The sequence below is a fragment of the Petaurus breviceps genome, unplaced genomic scaffold (genome assembly GCF_028583685.1).
Source record: "Petaurus breviceps papuanus isolate PSGF00001 unplaced genomic scaffold, PetGlider_PUasm1.0 673, whole genome shotgun sequence".
Lineage (NCBI taxonomy): Eukaryota > Metazoa > Chordata > Mammalia > Diprotodontia > Petauridae > Petaurus > Petaurus breviceps.
Window position 1 is genome coordinate 1,014,849 of NW_027186448.1, and position 19,748 is coordinate 1,034,596.

Consider the following 19,748-nt stretch of genomic DNA (forward strand, 5'->3'; position numbering starts at 1 on the left):
TCTCTCTCTCTCTCTCTCTCTCTCTCTCTCTCTCTCTCTCTCTCCTCTCTCCTCCTCCTCCTCTTACTTTTCCTCCTCCTTCACCTCTCCTTTCTTTCCTCTCTCTCTTTAGATAGCTATCTCTAAGATTGATGAAAAAAATAAAAGGATGGCAGAGGCTGATACTATCGTGGAAACAACAATCATGAACTTAAACAGACTTCAAGAGATAGTGGGAGGTAGAGGGGCCTGACATCCTTGGGGTCACCGAACAACAACAATGAATTTCTCTATCTAGAATCTCATTCGGTCCAGAAATCTCTCTCCATCTCTATCTAGATATCTCTTTCTCCACCTAGATCAAGAGATCATATTTATCTTGTGAGTCTTGACGGCTTCTTTGCTGAGGAAGAAGTGAGCGCTGGGTTGGAAAGACCTTAAGTTCAAAGCCTGCCTTAGACACTTCCTCACTGTGAGACACTGGACAAGTCGCTTAACTTCTCTGCATCTCAGGTTTCTAAATCTGTAAAATGACTGGAATGGATTCTAAGATCATTTCTAGTTCAGAATCTATTATCCTATGATTAAGGGATAAGGGGAGCTGATGAATGAAGCTGCTTTCTTCCTGTAGGTTTTTTATTCACTTTCACTTCCCCCTCTCCAAACCAGAAGATCTTTAATTTCTCTTCACAGCTGTCTAAATTCCTTTCTCTGGAGTTACAGGGCCCAGAACTAATTGAGGGGATTGGACTAGATGACCTCTAAGATCCTTTCCTGTTCTAAATACAGTGATTCTATGGTTATAGAAACAATCATCTTTCTTTGTTCCTATCCCAAAGCCAAACCCAAGTATAATCCTTTTCTGCCCACACCTGACTCTAGCCCTCTCCTTCTAGATATCTCTAATCCTAACCTCTCTCCTCCTAGACTCTATACTAATCCTGACCTTACTTCCAATCCTATTGCCCACCTTATCTGTAGCATATTTCCCCCTCCCTCAATCCCACTTTCTTTGACCATCTCCATAAACCTGTCCTCACTCTCTCCTCCATAATCCTAACTCTTTCCCTCACCCCATCTCCCCTTGGTAGCCCCAGCCCAGGCTCAGTCCTGGAGGATGGCCCTAGCCATCCCTTGCCTCCAGCTCAGCCTGCAGACAGGTGCTGGGACCTAGGGAGGGAGCCACCATGGGGTCAGTGATGGGGAAGTTGCTGGGCAGGCTGGAGAGTCGATGGATCATGACAGGATTCACGCCATTCAGGTACTGGTAGCCAAAGAAGTGGTCTTCTTTCCAATGCTCTGTCACATACTCTGTAGATTGAGAAAGGCAAGAAATTCACTTCTGCTAATTCCCCGTATACACAGGATGCCTAACTTCCCTCTATCAAATTTCCCAAAGTTGAACAGCTAGAGAGTAAGGGAGCTGGAACTTTAGTTGACCCCAGTTCTCCTGATTCCCAGAACAATACTCCCTCCATTTCCATTGCCTTTCCCTTTTTTCCAGCCAAAATATTCATAGATTGAGAATGCTCCTCAGTCTCCCCTTCCCCCTTCTATGGCTGGGAGAGGAGGGTGTCAGAAGGCTGCTGATGCTATGCTTGGGTCTCTGAGGGTGCCATGAAGCTTGGATGCCCCTATGAGGCCAAGTAACTAGTCAGATTAATAGAGCAAGAGGACTTGAGTGTTAAGTATAGGGAGCTTTGACACCTCCCCCACTCCTTACCAAGAGGGAAGCCTGAAGAGGAAAAAAGGAGAAAGAAGCTGGCTTCTCAATGACCTAGAAGAGGTGGAAAATTCTTAATACAGAAACTAAGATCTTTCCCAGACAAAAAGGAGCCAGAGACAGAACAAAGCCAGAGACAGTGAAACATAAGCAGAAATTGGGTCTGAGCACCAGACTCTCCCCAATTTCCCTTCCTCACCTGAAGTAGGTGTCTTGTGGCACCAAAAGATCTTTCTGATGTCATCCAGCTTCTTCCAAGAGCCCTTCCGGTCTAAGAGACCACGGAGTTTCATGCCCAAGGACCTAAGGATGGATAGATGTAAAAAGAATGTGAAAGTCTGGGGATGAGCAGAGAGGTGAGGGTGGGAAGTGGTACAGCCACTAGGAGGCAGAAGCTTTGGGGGAGTCATGAACAGATTATAATGTGGTCCTGGTATGATCTAAGGGTTATAGAAAAATCATGTCACCACCTCCCTACTGTGGTATCTAAAATCCCACCAGTTTTGTTATCGTGCAGATATAATGGAGGACTGAGTAAGGAAGAGACTGAAGGAAGCTTGAAGGGTAGAGTAGAGAATAAGGGAGAGAGAAATGAGACTAAGGGAGAAGATTGAAGGACAGAGAAAGGAGAGAATGAAAAATAGGGAAGGGGAGATTGAGGAAAAGGCAGGAGATAGTGAAGGAAAGAGTGAGAAAGAGAGTGAATGAGGGAGAGAGGAGGGTTATTGAGGGATACAGACTCAGGGACAGAGAGGAGGAAGTCTGAGAAACAGGAGGGCTGAGAGATGGGGGGTTGGAGTGGGGGTGGAGTGATAAATTGAGAAGATAGGAAGATAGATACATAGATACATAGATAGATAGGGGCATGGTTTCGACTATGACATCTAAGTAATTGCCCCCATTTCAGACACTATGGAATGGTGGGAAGCACTGATTTAGGAGTCAGAGGACAAGTTTAAGTACCACCTATGATGTTTGCTACCTGCTGTGTTACTGCTATGATTCTTACTTCTTGGATCTCGCCCATCCTCATCTGAAAAAGGGTAAGGGAAGTGGCTCCCAAGCATCCTCCAGATCCATGGACTCAAATTTCCAGTTGTCATGTCTCCTGCTCTTCAGTCCCAAATTTCCAAACTCTTGCTGGACATCACCATTTGGATTTCTCTCTGACATTTCAAAATCTGTAAGTGTACTTCTCTTATCTCCTCATTCTCCAAACCTGCTCCTTCTTCTGACTTCCCCATTACTAGGGAAGTTATTGACACTCTCCAGTAAGCCAGACTGAAAACCTTAGAGATCTCCCAGTCTTTGCTCTTCATTTCCTTCACTTCAAACATTCAAACACTCACCAAGTCCTATAAAATCCCCGTCTCAAAATGTCTCTTGGACCCACTCCTGCATTGCATTTCCCCTTGGCATCACACTCTTTGAGGCCTTCGTTACCTCTGGCCTGAACACTGCAAATGCCCTCCTGATTCTTTTTGCTGCCTTAAGTCTCTTCTTCCAATGAACCCTGTACAGCCCTGTCAGAATAATCTTTCTCACCCTCACTGCATTACTCTAATTTGATGCAACTGCTCAGGAACCTGAAATGGTTCTCCGGTAGATGGTATTAGGTCTACATTCCTTAGTTTAGCATTCATTCCCCAGCCTCCACAATTTCTCCCAACCTGCTTTTCCAGCTTTATGTCTCACTTATTCCTTATGGGTAGTTGGATAAAGTAATGGGAAAAAATGGAAAGAGCTATATGACACCCTGGACAGTCTTTCTCAGTTTCTTCTGTAAAATGGGGGTTAATGTAACAACCCCCCCCAAACAGTTGTTGAGATATACTGAAATGATATTTGTAAAGTGCTTTTCAAATAATAAAGTGTTATAGAAATTCTAGTTATTCTTGTTACACAAACCTTCATTCAAACTGATTCAAACATGCTATTCATTCCTTACTGTTTCTACAATCTGAAATGTTCTCCCTTCTTCTCCCCATCTACCTAAAATTTTTTTAATGGTTTAAAATTTTTTTGAAACATCATCCAGCTAAAATAAATTTTATTTTTAAAATAAAATATTTTATAATACATTTTTAAAATAAAATATTTTGTTTTATAAATACATATTCTTAAAAGAAAATATTTTATAAAAATAAAAATTTTTAAATACAACCAAATAAATGTCATTTTTCGAGACCCAGCTCAGATCTGACCCCACAGCAAACCCACCAAGTCTGAATCAATACTCTGCTTCCTAAGGTAGCACTTTCTCTCTCTACCATTTATTTGACCATAAATTAACTCTTTTCCCCTGTTTAAGTCTTCTCTGTGACTTTCTTTTGCCTCCAGGATAAAATATAAACCCCTCAGCCTAGCATTTTAAAAGCCCTTCAGAATTGGGCTCCATCCCAACTTTCCAGCCTTAATTCACATTACTCCTTGGACTCAGTTCCAAAATCTTGTCTCCATACCTTTACACAGCTCACCTTTACCCTCCCAATGTCTGGAATGTCTCACTTCCTCCACTGGAATTCTTCCAAACAAGTTCACCTGGAGGCAACTGAGTTGCCTCCTCCTAAGAAAAGCCTCCTTCCTTTCACCCCCACCCCCAGCATGTATTCTCGCCCTCCTTAAATTATTTTGTACTTTATTATAAGAATACATGTCGCACCTTCCAGTATAAGTCTTTGAGAACAGGGACTTTTTAATTGTGTTGTTTCCCCAGTGTCTGACACAGAACTTTGTATGGTTTGGGGTTTGGTTATTTTGTTTTCTTTTCTTTTCTTTTGATTTTTCCCTATGGAACTCCCAATGAGGAAGCTCCCACTCCCAATGCAGACCTTAAAGCCAATACATGTCACAGACGTGAGCCTAGGTGTCCCTGTCTCTGAGGCCATTATCCCACACTGCTTTGTTTCTTTTACCTAGATTTAATCCATCCTTGATAAATTGAATGGAATTGTGACCTCTCTTCCTGACTTGATCTGTTATCTAAACCTCATGATATAAACTTTTTTTTTTTGCTTTTTTTTGGAGGGGGAAGGCAAATGGGGCTAAATGACTTGCCCAAGGTCACATGGCTAGTGTTAAGTGTCTGAAGCTATATTTGAACTCAGGTCCTCCTGACTCCAGGACTTGTGCCCTATTCTTAGCCACCTAGCCGCCCCTTTGCTATCAACTTTTTATGTGTGTGGGCATCCCTCAATTAGACTGTGAGCTTGAGAGCAGGTCTTCAGTATTATATTTCTAAGGCCCATCAAGCACCTAGTACATTTACACTTGGCACATATTCAGTAAGTATCAGTTGATTTGATTTTGTTTTGGAGGAAGGGAAGGAGGACTGAGGATTAAAGGCAGGGCATAGAAAGACTAAAGACATAGATCTGAATCACTCCTTACACACTCACTAGCAAGTTAGAGATTAAGCTCTCTTCATCTATAAAGTATCAAGGTTGTATTCAGTCTTCTGTACTCAGTCCCTTTCACCCTATATAAGAAAAGTGAACAAGAAAGAGAGAAAGAGAGAGAGAGAGAGAGAGAGAGAGAGAGAGAGAGAGAGAGAGAGAGAGAGAGAGAGAGAGAGAGAGAGGAAGTAAGGTGCCCCACAGCCAAGATCATAGAGTAGAAAGAAATAATCCAGTCAACCACATCCTCCAAAAGTCCACAGAACTGGGCCCTAAAACAAAGTCCAGAGAAAGGAAGTAAAATTGAAAGAACAAGCAAACAAAATTCCACTGTAAATAGCTATTAAGATGACAGGAACGCTCAAGACACAAACCCAGAGGAGAATGACTCCTCTACATCTACAAAGCCTCAAATAGAAATACAATTTAGATATAAGTTCAACTAGAACTCCTAGAAGCAAGAGGGGTTTTTAAGAGTTAAAACTGATTTTTATAAATAAGAGAGTTACAGAAAATAACTGGAAGAGAAATTAGAGTGTTAGTAGGGAAAAAAAGGGAAAAGAAAGGGGTCACAGTCAGGCTCTCAGAAGATTTAGCAGTTATCACCAGAAAGAAGCAGAGAATTTGGAATATGATATTCCAGAAGGCAAAAAGATATGGGTTTACAAGTAAGAATAACTTACTCAGTAAAACTGTGTATAATACTAAAGGGGAAAAATGGACTTTTTACAAGATAGAGAACTTCTGAGCATTCCTGATGAAAAAAATAGAGCTGAATAGAAACTTTGAAATGCAAATACAGGGGTCAACGTAAAAGGGAGTGAGCAATCATAAAGAACTAAACAAGAATGAACTTTTACATTCTAATATGAAGAGAGGATACAGGTGCCCCCTCTATCATTATCAAAGGTCACAGAGGAAGTCTAATAAGACTCTAATAGGACCAAGGAGTGAGGTTTTTTTTTAATGTTTTGATGATTTTAGAAGAAAGGAAAGGAAGAGGGGGACGGAATATATGGGGGCAGGAAGCAGAATATGGGGGAAGAAATTTTCTTACATAATTTGAGTGGTCAAGTAGAAGACTTTACAAACAAGGAGGAAGGAGTGGGGGGAAGGGTGACACAAACCTCACTTTCATTTTAACTGGTCAAAGGAAGGAAGGTTTGATATACATATACACCAAAGGATGAAGAAATATATTTCATTTAATACAGAAACAGGAGGGAAGGGATAGGAAGGAGAGGAATAAGAGGGAAAGACTAGTCCTAAATTAAAAAAAAAATGCAGCCAAGGAGTATGGATCAGGGATTTTAAATAATCAGGAAGAGGGGTTTTGAATAAAGCATAAGAGTCTATGACTGGGCTTTAGGCCAGGGGAGAAGAAGCAGATTGTACAAAATCTAGAGCATTGTGCTAAGCCTACTCAAAATTCTGATCAATGTTGTTTCCCACTTTTCATGACTCCATTTTGGGGTTTTCTTGGCAAAGATATTGGAGTGGTTCTCCTACAGATAAGGAAACTGAGGCAAACAGGGTTAAGTGACTAGTGCAGCTAATAAATGTCTGAGATCAGATCTGAGCTCAAGAAGATGAAACTTTCTGACTCCAGGCCTAGCAACTGAACTCTAGCAACTGAACCACCAGTTGGCCCTGATCAATGTAATGCCTAACCATAGTTCCAGAGGACTCAAGATGAAACATGCTATCCACCTCCTGACAGAGGGGTGGTGGATTGGGGGAGGGGGAGCAGACTGATGCAGATTTTATGAACATAAATGGATATAAAAAATATATGTATATGTCTATATATTGAGACATATCTATAAACATAAATGTGCATATATACATATACATACACACATATGTATATCTAGTGTACAGGGCCAATCCAGAAATTTGTTTTGCTCTACTATTTGTATTTTTAACAAGGGTTTTATGTTTCCTTTTTTCTTTTTCAATAGAGGGGGAGGCAGGAAGATTTGGGAAAGAGAGAGAAGGTAGATTTTTTGCTAATAGAAAAAAATTAAATAAATTTTTAAAAAGAAATAAAGGTAACTAAGAAAATAGGGAGGGGTGAGACTTCAGGACACAAAAAGATGGAAAGACAATGAGAAGAGAAACCCAAATAGAGAGAAAAACTAAATGGAAAAGAGAGAAGAAATTGAGGGAATAGAAAGAAGAAATATGAAAGGGCAGAGAGAAAATAGACAGAAAGAGGGAGAAATTGAGTGACGAAGTGAAGGAAAATTTAGGGAAGACTGGAAAGGGGTGCCAAGGGACAGAGGGTGTTGACTGAAGAATGGTGATGGGGGCACCAAAACCTCACGCAGGTATAGCATTGGAGAGTAGAGATGCTGTCTTGGTGAATGAGTATCGAATATTTGGATCCATGTGTGACAGGGATGGGATGTCTATCTTCGAGGTGAAGCCTGGCAGGTAACGATTCCCACTTCTGTGAATGTCCCAGAGTGGGAAGAGAAAGAGAGGCAGAAAGAGAAATGATGGGGTCAGAAGGGTCTACATCCCAAAATTCTTTGTTTTTCCCCTTTTCCCATTACTTCTGGAACCCCTTGTTCTCCCCCTTCCATCTCTACTTAGGGTCTTTTCCCAACCCTGTATTCCCTTATTTGGAGGTTAGTGTCACATCTCTACCTGAAATATCCTTCCCCAATCTCCAATCAATGCCATCATTCCCTCGTTCTCAATTTGCTCATCTACAAATGCCTCCCTAGGTGGCCCCACCCTACTTTCATTACTACTTTGCTCTGAGCACTGGCTCATACTCCATCATCATCCCACTATAATTAACTCTGTGACTCTATCTGAAACCAAGGTATGACTCTTAGCTTCCGTATTAGAGGAATTTACTAAGGAAAGAGACCATGTCTCCGTCTCTTCCTTCTGAATGTTCTAGAGAGATTCAGTTGAAGATTCAGTCCAGGACAAGCTACTCATAGATTCTCCTCTTCCATTCGTTCTCTACCAGCCCTGCTACTGGTCTTTTCACCTGGAACCCTGGTCTGCAGAGGGTGTCATCTTTGTCAAAGCAAATTTCCTGTCTGATTCCATCTCCTCAAAGCTATTGACGTCCACTATTCTGGGAAAGCCAGGGGCATAGATTTTCCAACTGTCCAAAAAAAGGAAAGATGGGTAAGGGTCAAAGTTAGGGTAAAGAAGAGTCTTAGTATTTTAAGGCTCATCCCATACCAAAACATATCAAAACCTATCTTTTGTGTATTATACTCCTGGCATTAATGAAGACCAAGGCCCCAGGGTAGTTAAGAGACTGTGGATACAACTCATAGGATGAAGACCCCATTTTCCTTCCCCTGAGCAAGTTTTCCCCATGAAAGGACTGGGTATTTAGATCAGAGTAATGGCTTTGGTTTCAAAGTGAGAGCCGGGGACTGTGGTAGGGCTTAGGTCAGGTTTAGAGTAAGGGTTTCTGTCAAGACCTATGTTAAGTTAGGGGTAGGTTTCAGTCTTAGAGTTGAGTTTGGGTTCAGAGTTAGGGACTGGAGTTGGAATCAACATTAGGGTTAAAACTCAGGCCAAGATTATGAGTTGGAAATGGAGATCAGAATTTAGGGTCATGTTACTGTTAGAAGAAGCCTGCTCTTACCGATAACATTCTTGTCTGGCCCTGAGCTCCTTTTTCCGATGATCCAAGAGCAAAGGGAGGGAGTCATGACAGATGATTTTTCCTGAAAGGGGTAGATATCAGATACCAAGAGTTTCAAGCCAATGAAATCAACCCTAATGCCTGAAGTCAAAGCTTTCTTCACTTTAAACTTGAACAAGAAAACCAAACTATAGCATCCTCTCACTCAGCTTCCTCTCTAATTCCAAAACTAACCAGTCCTTTCTTCGGTCTTATCTCTAACTTTAACCCTCACCCATCATTGGGTGCTCTGCAACTACAAAGTCCTAAATGCCAAACCAGGAACCATAGTCCTGCTTATTCCACAGAGGATCCTAACAGGGACTCACACAGGTGTCAGGTGAGTGAAATCTTAGCAATCATGTGACCCAAGGCCCCCCCCCCTTTTTTCCAGGCCCAGGGAGGAATAGTAATTTCTCCAAACTCATAGAACATGTATGCACTCCTATGGCTCATCTAACAACTTGCTCAGGCTCACTGAATTATACAGAATAGGATCTGCTTTGAAAATATCATAGAACTTCTCAGTGGATATACAATGCTTATGTCAACTAAACCCTCTACAAATGGACAGGCAGTCCCCACCTGCCAAAGATATCAAAGTCAGTTTAATTCTTTACAGAGCTTTAGTCTATACCAGAAAAGTGTAAAAGGCAGGGCAGAACATACCAGAGCCAGATAGAATGAAAGATCCAGCCTTCTCCCCCACCCCTACTGCTCCCTCTTTCGGAATGAACATTGCCCAACCATCCTGGCCCTAACTCTTGGGAGAGAAGATTGTTAAATTTTCAGTGTAAGCATTTACATCTCACAAATTTGTGACCCCTACAAATCAGGGCTTAATTTAATGTTTCCTTGGTTGTCTAGACTTGAGGGTGTTAATAAAGCAGATTAAATTTACATTATTCTCCTCTGTTGTAGGGGAGTTGGCTGTCTACTTATCTTCTCATTAGTAAAAGACTAAAAGTGTTCTTTCTGAAGATGTTTCCTCTGGGACCCAGAGTTTCTAACTATCCTAACTCTAATCCATAATCATTTTATTAACTCTGTCCCTGCTCTTAATCCTATCCTTAACCTAATGCCTTTCACCTATCAACCAACAATCACTTATTAAAGCCTATTACATGCTGCTCCCAGGGCCAGGAGATAGCCAGGATAAGATGAAAATGTCCCTCCTTTCAAGGAGCTGAAATTCAATTGAGAGACAACATATATACAAACATATATTTGTGTGTGTGTGTGTAGGCATGTATGTATATACTAAATAAATTTAAAATTTAACCCTTGGGGGAGGAAGGATACTAGTAATTGGGGGAATCAGAAATGTATTATGTTTGTTACGTAGAAGTGAGGAAGGAATTTTTAAATTTATAATATTCCATATATGTGTAATGAATATACTAATAGATTAGATTTTGCAGAATTGGCTTTTCCAGCTTGTGAGTAAGACTCACAATGTAGCTTGAACTGATCAATCAAACCTTGACAAGGCCCACAATCAGTGGTATTCTTCTGCCTTCATACCTGAAGTGAAGCAAATCAAAGACTATAGAACCTGTTCCCATCACAGAACTCTGGTTCTGTCCTTTAGAGGAAGTGGTCATGATGTTCAAAGACTTGACTCCAGAATTGTTGTATTGTAGGACTTAGCCATTGTTCTTAATTCACTTTCCCTCCTCCCTCCCTAGTTGGGATTTAAGTATATAATCTGTTCTTTCACTTCAGCTAAGAGAACATTCCTCACTCTAAAACTGATTAAACTACTCATTACTGGCCCTCCTGTCTCTAGGCCTGCTTTGTACGACTCCAGATCTGAGTATTCTCAGGTTAGAGACAGGCTCAGTAAAAATCAAAGGTAGTGCTTGAGTTGAGATTTGAAAGAGAGAGTGGGTGTGTTGTAAGAGGATGTGATGAGGAAGCACACAGCCAGTGTAGGGGAACAAAAATAGAAAATGGAGGGCCATGTGTAAAAGGCCTGTCTGACTTGACAAGAATGTGTGGGAAGAGGTGTAATGAGTCTGGAAAGGTAGATTGGGAGGCAACTTTCTTAGCTGCCAAATCCAATAGACTTTTCTTAATTCTCCTTTACATCTCTGCAGCTTTTGACACCGTTGATCATCCTTGCCTCCTATCTTCTCTCTAGGTTTTTGGGATATCACACTCTCCTGGTTCACTTACTACCTATATGACTGATCCTTCTCTGTCTCCCTTGCTGGATCGTCATCCAGGCCCTCTAATTGAACAGGTACCTTCTCCCTCTTCTACCACTTCACTTGATTGATTTTCAAATCTACTTGTCTTGCCCCAGTATCTCTGCTAACCTCCAGTCTCACATCTTCAACTGCCTTTTAGATATCTCAAACTGGATGTCCAGTGGACTTTTTTTTTTTTTTTTGCTTTTTGGAGGGCAGCTGGTGTTAAGTGACTTGCCACATGGCTAGTTTTGTGTTAAGTGTCTGAAGTCACATTTGAACTCAGGTCCTCCTGACTCCAGGGCCTGTGCTCTATTCACTGTGCCACCTAGACACCCTTGTCCAATGGACATTTTAAACTCAACATTCCCCAAACTGAATTTGTTATCTTTCTCCCTAAACCCTTCCCCCCTCCTACTTTGCTCATTACTGTAAAAGGCAACACCATCCTCCTAGTCCCTCAAGCTCCCAATTAGAAGTCTTCCTGGATTCCTCACTTTCTCTCATATCCATCCTCCATATCCAATCTGTTGGCCAAGGCCTGTTGATTTCACCTTTGCAACACCTCTGGAAACCTACTCTCCTCTGACACTGCCATAGCTCAGGTTCAGACCCTCATCACCTCACACCTGGACTATTTATAACAGCCTGCTGGTGGGTCAGCCTGCTTTGTCTCTCCCCAATCCAATCCGGAAAGAGAAGAAAGGAGGGATAAAAACAGAAATGATCTGACCATGTCACCCATGTACTCAGTAAACTCTGGGTGCTTCCTTATCATCTCCAGGATCAAATATAAAATCCTCTATTTGGCATTTAGGGCCCTTTGCCCCCTCCTACCTTTCCATTCTTCTTACACCTTACTCCCTGACTCTTTGATCCAATGACTGGCCTCTATGGTGTTACAAGAACAAGACATTCCATCTCTCAGCTCCTTGAATTGTTTCTAGATGTCACCCCTGCCTGGAATGCTTTTCCTCTTCCTCTGCTGGGTCTCCTGGCTTCAATAAAATCCCAGATAGAATCACCCCTTCTACAGGAAGCCTTTCCCAGCCCCTCTTAATTCTAGTGCCTCCCCACCTTTTAATTATTTTCAATTTATCCAATTTCCAGTTTATTTAGACATATCTGTTTGTTCTCTTCTCCATTAGATTATAACCTACTTGAGGGCAGGGACAGTCTTTTGCCTCTTTCTGCATCCCCATCCTTAGTACTGTACCTGGCACATAGTAGGTACTCAATAAATGTTTAGTGATTGATTAAAATTAAAAGTCATACAGAGAAGGTTATATTTTATCCTGGAAACAATAGGGAGCCAGTACAGTTTTACTGAGTAGGGGAGTGATATGATGAGACCTGAGCTTAAGGAAAATCTCTGGTCTCCTCTAAGAACTCTGGCCCTAGTTCCCCCTCCTTCTCTTTGCTCACCTGTGCCTGGCCGAAGCTCCACTGTACAGTAACCCTCAATCCACTGGTAGCAGGGGAAGCAGGTGACCACTCCACTGGGGTCAGTGACGGTGATGTAGCTGCAATACCAGGAGTCTTTGGGGAAGAAGGAATATCGCTCTTTGTGTAGCCGAACCAGAAGGAGTTCCCCTAGCTCACCGGAGCTGTTTACCTTGTATTTATGAACCTGAGGGCAGTCGTCAGGAAAGTCAGGATCACGGATTGTATTCAGAATAAGTCCAGGCACAGACAATAATAAAGACAGGGTTCAGGAACAGTGTCAATGTTAAGGGCAAAGTAATCACAGATATGGCAGAAGATCCAAGCTAGGTGTAGGATTAAAACTAGGAGCAGGGTTAGAAATGGGTAGCAAAAGACAGATGGGGGTAAACTTTAGAGCCAAGTTTGGCTTGAGAATTATTTCCATGGAAAATTTAATTAAAATCTTAGAGAAATTCTACTCCCCTTTTCACACACCACCACCACCAGTCAAACCTCCTGAGCCCTTCGTTACTTACAGCCCCTGGGGTGAAGTCCCTGCCAATATGATCCAACAGTTGCTTGGGGCTCTCAGCATTGGTGCCCACCAGGGTAACAGAGATGGAATCCAGGGTCCCAGCCAGGAAGTAGGGGCCCGTGGCCACCCGAACTCGATATACCACCATGATTCAAGGAGAGCTTGGAAGCAGAAAGCAGGGTAGATTATGGTTGGGTTTAGGAATAGGGATAGGACTGATGTCAGGGTTTGCTTTGAAGTAAGGATTAAGATTGGAATTTGAATTAGATTCCTTGGAGTGCTCCGGGAAGAAGTGCACTTGGATTTTGAAGTCTGTCTCCCTTCTTGAGTCCTCTCCCGAGTACTCCTACACACCCACTTAGGCAGTTTCCTGACACCTGTTTTGCTCTCTGCCTCCCGGAGGGAGTACCCACCCCATTATGGGCCGGGTAGTGATGATTATCAGCGAAATGACAGGGCCAAGGAGGCTGTGACTTCGTGTGAGACGTCTAGGACCTACACTGAGGTAGGATGGGGAGAGAAAGAGACAGACAGAGACAGAGGCAGAGCAGAGGCAGAGCAGAGGAAAAGAGGAAGGGAGGGGAGAGACGAGCAGAGGAGGGTAGAGGAAAGAAGAGGAGAAGAGGGGAGAGAAGAAAGAAGAGATAAAAACAGAAATGAAACAGATTAAGACATACAGGCTCGGACCTGCATAGTGAGAAACACTGTCATAGAGCTGTGGGGTTGGAATGGAGTTCATCTGGTCCAACCCCCTCATTTTATAAACACCCAAGGGAGCCAAGAAAGAAGGAAACTGGATCTCCGGGTAATCCTTTCGATGCTCTAGCCAGCTCCCCAGGAGGTCTCATCCTCAAACTTCCTTTCTTTCCCCACCCCCCCATTTTCTGGGCTTCTTCACCCTTTCCTCCACGTTCTCTAGTGGGACAGCCCCAAATGTCATTGAAATTTCAGGACGCCGGAATCGGAAAGGACCCTAAAAGATCCAGTCCAATCCTCTCGTTTTCTTGAAGCCCAGAGAGACTAGACAGTTTGCATTAGGTCTCGGGCCCTCATCCTAACCGCGGGTTCTTTCCCCCACACTCCGTCCCAATTTTGTGTGTTCTCAGTTTTAGCTTCTCCCCAGGTTCTGATGTCCGCATATTAAATGAAGATGCAAGATATCTGCAGGGACCAGCAAAGAGCACTAATTGCTTTGCAGCGGCCTCTTGTGGCCGTGCTAGGCGCTGCAGCTTCGCCCCCAAGAGCTTTATTAGGTAGGCCCTTGTTTCGGAGCTCTACCCTTTGAGCTCCATAGGACTCAGCCCTACCCAGGGGAGCACAGCGCCTGCGCTGGAGTGAGCTGAGTGCTGGAGAGATCCCTTGATAGATAAACCAATTGCAGAGTCCTGCAGAAAGCAGCACAGTGGAAACGAGAGTACAGACACATGTCACAAGACCTAGCGCCCTGCGCAGGCGTAATTTGTTTGGCCCTCCTCCATGCTTCTTTGAATGGACAGGTCGACGCAGGCGCAGGCCCTAGTAGGCTTCTGGCAGAGTTTCCTATTAGGGCCCGGATAGCTCAGTCGGTAGAGCATCAGACTTTTAATCTGAGGGTCCAGGGTTCAAGTCCCTGTTCGGGCGTTCTGCTTTTTCAAAAAATATTTTTTTAATATTTCAGCGCTAAACACCGGCCTTTCATTTCTCTTAACTTAGTATAGAAAGTGGCAAAAATTAAAGCATTAAGGTTAATAATTTTTAAAATGTAAGTGTACCTTCTTTTTTTCTCAAGTAATAAACATTCATTTTCTCTCCCCTTCCCCCACCCTATGGAAAAAAATAGAAAGACCAAACTTCTGTAACATTCAGCATAGTCGAGCAAACCAAATTTTCAAAATAAATTTATTTCTTTTTAGGAAAGCGGGATAGTGGACGCCTGAGAACATTTTATCGTTCGGAAGAAGAATCTTTCGATTTGTCTCCAAAATAGAGAAAATGGGAAGGGAGGAGGAAGAGAAGGGAAAGGAGAAAGGAGGGAGAAAAAGAGCAGGGGAGGAGAAAGAACAGAAGACAAAATAACTCTAAAAGGAGTTTAAGAAACGGCACGTTTAGGAGTGGTTCCATGGTGTAATGGTTAGCACTCTGGACTCTGAATCCAGCGATCCGAGTTCAAATCTCGGTGGAACCTAGTTTTGTAGTTTGGTTTCAATACAAGGTAAAAAATTACCTATAAAAATGTTTTCGCATCCCAAATTTCAAAACACTTTTCCTTTCAACGAAAGTTTTTCAAGTCAATTCAATTGAGTTGAACTGAACAGAAATTGAAATTGGAATGACTACCTAGAAGGAACAGGAAGAGTTTTAAAATTTGATGATGTTTGGGTTATTGGGAGGAATGTTAAATTTTGGTTTGGGATTTTTTTTTTTAATTTGAGAAATTTGGAATCCATCATCTTTGCATGCAGTTATTTGTTACAAACAAACATTTATTAATTGCCTGCTATAGAACGGACCCTGGGGATATAAATACAATGAAACAATCGCTATTTCCAAAGAATTTTAGAAAAATACAAAGTAGTCAATTTTAAGGTTTGAAAGGGAAGGCACTAGCAATTGAGGGCATCAGGAAATGTAGTAGAAGGAGAGGATTGAGCTAAGTATTGAAGGAAGTTAGTGATTCAATGAGGCAGTGGGATGTGAGCCTATTTGAGGAATGGAAGAAATCAGTACACAGGAACGAGACCCCTTGGGCCTGTCTCAGAGCTCTGGAGAAAAAAAAATAACACACAAGAACGTTGGAAAAATAGCTTGAGGGCAGATTGGGAGGCAAACCAAAAAGGAAGTACAAGATCAGATTTTCACATAGTACCTGCTCTAGGATCACTCCCCCAACTTGCAAACTTGTACTCCATCTCCTGATCTGAGGCTGCCACCTCCAGTCCTAGCAGCAGCCCTGTGGGACCCTTCAGCTCTTTAGTCATCATCTTACAGTGAGTAGAGCCCCGGCCCTGCAGTTAAGAGAGCCTGGGTTCGGATTTGGCCTCAGACACAAACACACAAACACACACACACACACACACACACACACACGCCATGTGACCCTGGGCAAGTCACTTAACCTCAATAGCCCTATCCTACCCCCTCCAAAAAGAAAAAAAAAAGTAGTTATCATTTTTAGTCATCATCTTTAACAATCTTTTGGTAAAATAAATTAGCTTTTAGGGAGAAGCTGATATACAACTTTCCTTCGAAAGCCTAGGACTTTCTAGTGTGACAAATACCCTATAAAGGGAACACATGTAGCAAAATGTCTTGCAGGAAGTCTTTTCTCCCTTCACAGAATCCTTTCAAAAGTTCCCTTAGATTTAGCTCTCTGAAGTGTGGAGATGGAATATACAAAGTTATGACCTGGTTTTTATAGAGTTTTGAAAGGTCCAAAGAGCCATGAGAAACCCACTGATGAAAATATATCACAGAGTGTTCAGGTAGCCACAGCAGCAAAGCCTGCAAAAGAGTAAGCCCTGGTGAAAGTGAAGTCTCCTTTGCCCCAACTCCTAAGTCAGTTCCCTCCTGGGATGGCTCATGAAGGATGTTTGTTAAGGATGGCTTAACTGCTGCTGCCTCTGCTATGGACTTCAGTCAAAGTTCACCATGTGTTCCATCCTATTTCCTTTACTTAATCACTTAATGTAAGGAAAGCTATTATACAACAGTGATAGAAGAAAAAGGGGTGGTAATGATTCCATGGTTGCCTAATGGTGGGATAGACCAGCTGGTAGCCATGACTGTTACTTCTCTTTGAACCCAGTGCCTTATAGCATTTCTTTTTCCTCACTCAAAAGCCACCAGAGAGAGGGATTTCATCTGCTGTCTACTTGAAGGTGACTAGTTCCAGCAGTCAATTAAAAGGTTTCATGTCACCATGAGGTAAGCTGATAAAAAAAAAAAAAAAGCATTCTTATTGTTTGTTTAAAAGCCAGGTCAAATGCCAGCTCATCCAGAAAACCCTTCCCCCTCAGACCTCACAGAGCACTTTTTTTTTTTGTAATTCTCTGATGGCTTTGTGACATCCCCTTTGTAATCACCTTCCCTGTCCCCACTTGCACTGACAGTTGAGGACCCAAAGGGTGTTATATTTCTTTTTTTCCTGACCTTATATGAATGAAGAGATGGGAGTGCCTGGGTGACTGGGAGACTGAAAGATCCATCAAAGCCATCCACAGTCTCATTAACAACTGGAGTCCCATAGTTAGTAGTAGCAGCAGCAGCAGCAACAGCAACTAAGTGTGTTAAATAAGCATAAGCAGGCCAGAGACCTGCTCTTCACAGCCCAGCAGGCAAATGACCCCCCCCCCCGCCCCAGCCTAGACATCAAATTCTAAAAGGAGCCAACCCAGCTGATTAAGGGAGCAAAGGATTCCTATAAAGATTCCATTCTACAAAGCTAACGTGATGGGGACTCTGAGAAGAAAGAAAAGAAAAACCCTCAGATTTCTTGGGGTATATTTGAGGTATTGTGATTGCCAATATAACTGTTAATAAGCCCCATGTGATCCCCTTCATATCAATCAATCAGTTGATATTAGTTAGCTTTTACAAAGGGATATTTACTGAGAAGAACAGAAGTTACAAAAACAAAACATCTCCCCAAAACAGGATCCTTACCTTAGCATAAGATCACTGAGGATAGTGGGCTCAGGCTTATAGTAATTGGAACAGAAGATTTGTCCCAACTTGGGGGCACTCTCTGTCCCTTCTATCACTGCACACTGACTTTGTGGGAAGGAGAGATTATGAACTCGTTATACTGGTGAGGCACATGCCTCCAATTTCCTGAACCTAGGAGATCTTTTCTCTCTTCTCAGAATCCCCGTCAAGTTAAATTCAGAGAACGAAATTTTCAGAGGAATCCTTTGCTCCCTTGCTGAGATGGGCTGACTCCTTTTGGAATTTAACATCTAGGCTGTGAAGAGCAGGTCTCTGGCCTGCTTATGTGGGCCTTTAACAGACTTGGTTTCAATTGCTGCTACTAATTATGGGACTCCAGTTGTTAATGAGACTTTGGATGGCTTTGATGCATCTTTCAGCCTCCCAGTCGCCCAGGCACTCAAATCTCAGAATACTCATTCATTCATATAAGGTCTGGAAAAAAGAAAAATAACACAAATAGAGGAGTCATACACTCAGAGACACATGGTGACCAGGTAGGGGAATAAAGCTTATCATTGCCCCTCCTCCACCAACAACTCATTCCTTCTAACAAAGAAAAATATTTAAGCAAAGGCAACACATCTACCTTCTCTAAAAGGATAGACTGAATTCCAAATCCATAATTCCCACCTTTCTACTGAGAGAAGAAAGATTTGCTTCTTAGACATATTCCAGTACTGTGATTATTCATTAAAGTTTATCAAAGATAATTGTGTTTTAGTACTTTTAACATTTACATTTTTGCAGTAATTGTGTATGGGGTTCTCTTAGTTCTATTTTCTTCTTTCATAATTCAGTCAATAAGCATTTATTAAGTGCTTACTACATGCCAAGCACAGCTATGCTAAGCACTGGAGGGAGAAAAGAAAGGCAAAAGACAGTCCCTGTTCTCATGGAGAGTTCACAGACAACATGCAAAGAACTAATCACAAACAAGTTATATATAGGATTTATTAGAAATAATAGAAAGAGGGAAAGCCCTAGAATATAAAGGGATTGGGAAAGGCTTTCTCTAGAAAGTGAGACTTTAGCTGGGACTTGGAGGAAGCCACAGAGAGCAGTAGATGGAAGTTAAAAGCATTCCAGATGTGGGGTATAGTTATGTTCAAAAACACCAGCTGCAGTGAGTCTATAAGCATCTGGAAGTCTTCTATGCCTTTTCTCTGTTGGTTATCTCCTATTTATTTTGTATGTTGCTTGCTTTGTCTATGTTGATTGATACTAAGTTCCTACTATGTGCCAGCCATAAACACTATGGAGGCAGCTAGACGGCTCAGTGGAGAGAGCACAGGGCCTGAAATCAGGAAGATCTGAGTTCAGATCTGACCTCAGACACTTTCTAGCTCTGTGTCCCTGAACAAGTCACTTAACCATTTGCCTTAATCCACTAGAGAAGGATCCATATCCTTTCCAAGAAAACCCCACTGACGTGCTATGGTACATTCAACTGAACAACAAATGTGCTAATCACTGTGCTAAGCCCTGAAGATACAAAGAAAGCAAGACAGTCTCTGCCCTGGAAGGGTTCACAGCCTAATGAAAGAGGATAAGTACAAACAATCTATCCACAAGATAAATTTGAAATGCTTAAGAGAGGGAAGCAGTAGCTGAAGCAGAGGTGGATGGATTCAGGACTAATGGAATGGCCAGACCAACCTCCAGAAAACCATAAACGGTGTTTCTCACCATCTTTGAAGGCCATTGCCATTTGAGTGTCGAGGTGGGAAAGTTTGGCTTTGTGGTATTTACTATTGTTATCAATGACTTAAATAAAGGTACACATGGCATCCTTGTAAAATCCAGAGTTGACACAAAGCTTGGATGAATAAAATTTACTTTGGATGACAAAGTTGGGATCGCCAAATACTTGTTGTGGCCAAAATTAGTCAAATTAAATTTAAGAGGAATGTGTCAAAAATCTTACAACTGGCCTTAATTTTTTCAATGGAAAAGATGGGGCTAGGTTGCTAGGTGGCAATGAATAGAGCACCGGCCCTGGAGTCAGGAGGACCTGAGTTCAAATCCAGTCTCAGACACTTGACACACTAGCCAGGTGACTTTGGGCAAGTCATTTAACCCCAATTGCCCTCCAAAAAGAGGAAGGAAGGAAGGAAGGAAGGAAGGAAGGAAGGAAGGAAGGAAGGAAGGAAGG

The 19,748-nt window shown here is 42.2% G+C and overlaps 1 protein-coding gene and 2 non-coding genes across 3 annotated transcripts in view; 2 read left to right on the top strand and 1 right to left on the bottom strand.

Annotated features, from left to right (window-relative positions):
• ALOXE3 (arachidonate epidermal lipoxygenase 3) overlaps window positions 1–13,283 on the bottom strand; it is a 23,652-nt gene extending 10,369 nt beyond the window's left edge. Inside the window, exons 1-7 of the mRNA XM_069104104.1 lie at window positions 12,912–13,283; window positions 12,376–12,580; window positions 8,720–8,801; window positions 8,105–8,224; window positions 7,424–7,549; window positions 1,902–2,005; window positions 1,118–1,290 (exon numbers count right to left, since the gene is read on the bottom strand). Of these exons, the coding sequence (XP_068960205.1) occupies window positions 1,118–1,290; window positions 1,902–2,005; window positions 7,424–7,549; window positions 8,105–8,224; window positions 8,720–8,801; window positions 12,376–12,580; window positions 12,912–13,058 (957 nt within the window). The 5' untranslated portion in view covers window positions 13,059–13,283. The remainder of the gene's footprint in view (window positions 1–1,117; window positions 1,291–1,901; window positions 2,006–7,423; window positions 7,550–8,104; window positions 8,225–8,719; window positions 8,802–12,375; window positions 12,581–12,911) is intronic.
• A 1,174-nt stretch (window positions 13,284–14,457) lies between these two features.
• On the top strand, window positions 14,458–14,530 carry TRNAK-UUU (transfer RNA lysine (anticodon UUU)). The gene has a single exon. It is a non-coding gene; the product is annotated as a tRNA-Lys (tRNA).
• Window positions 14,531–15,002: 472 nt separating this feature from the next.
• Window positions 15,003–15,074, top strand: TRNAQ-CUG (transfer RNA glutamine (anticodon CUG)). Its single transcript has one exon. It is a non-coding gene; the product is annotated as a tRNA-Gln (tRNA).
• Window positions 15,075–19,748: the final 4,674 nt, after the last annotated feature.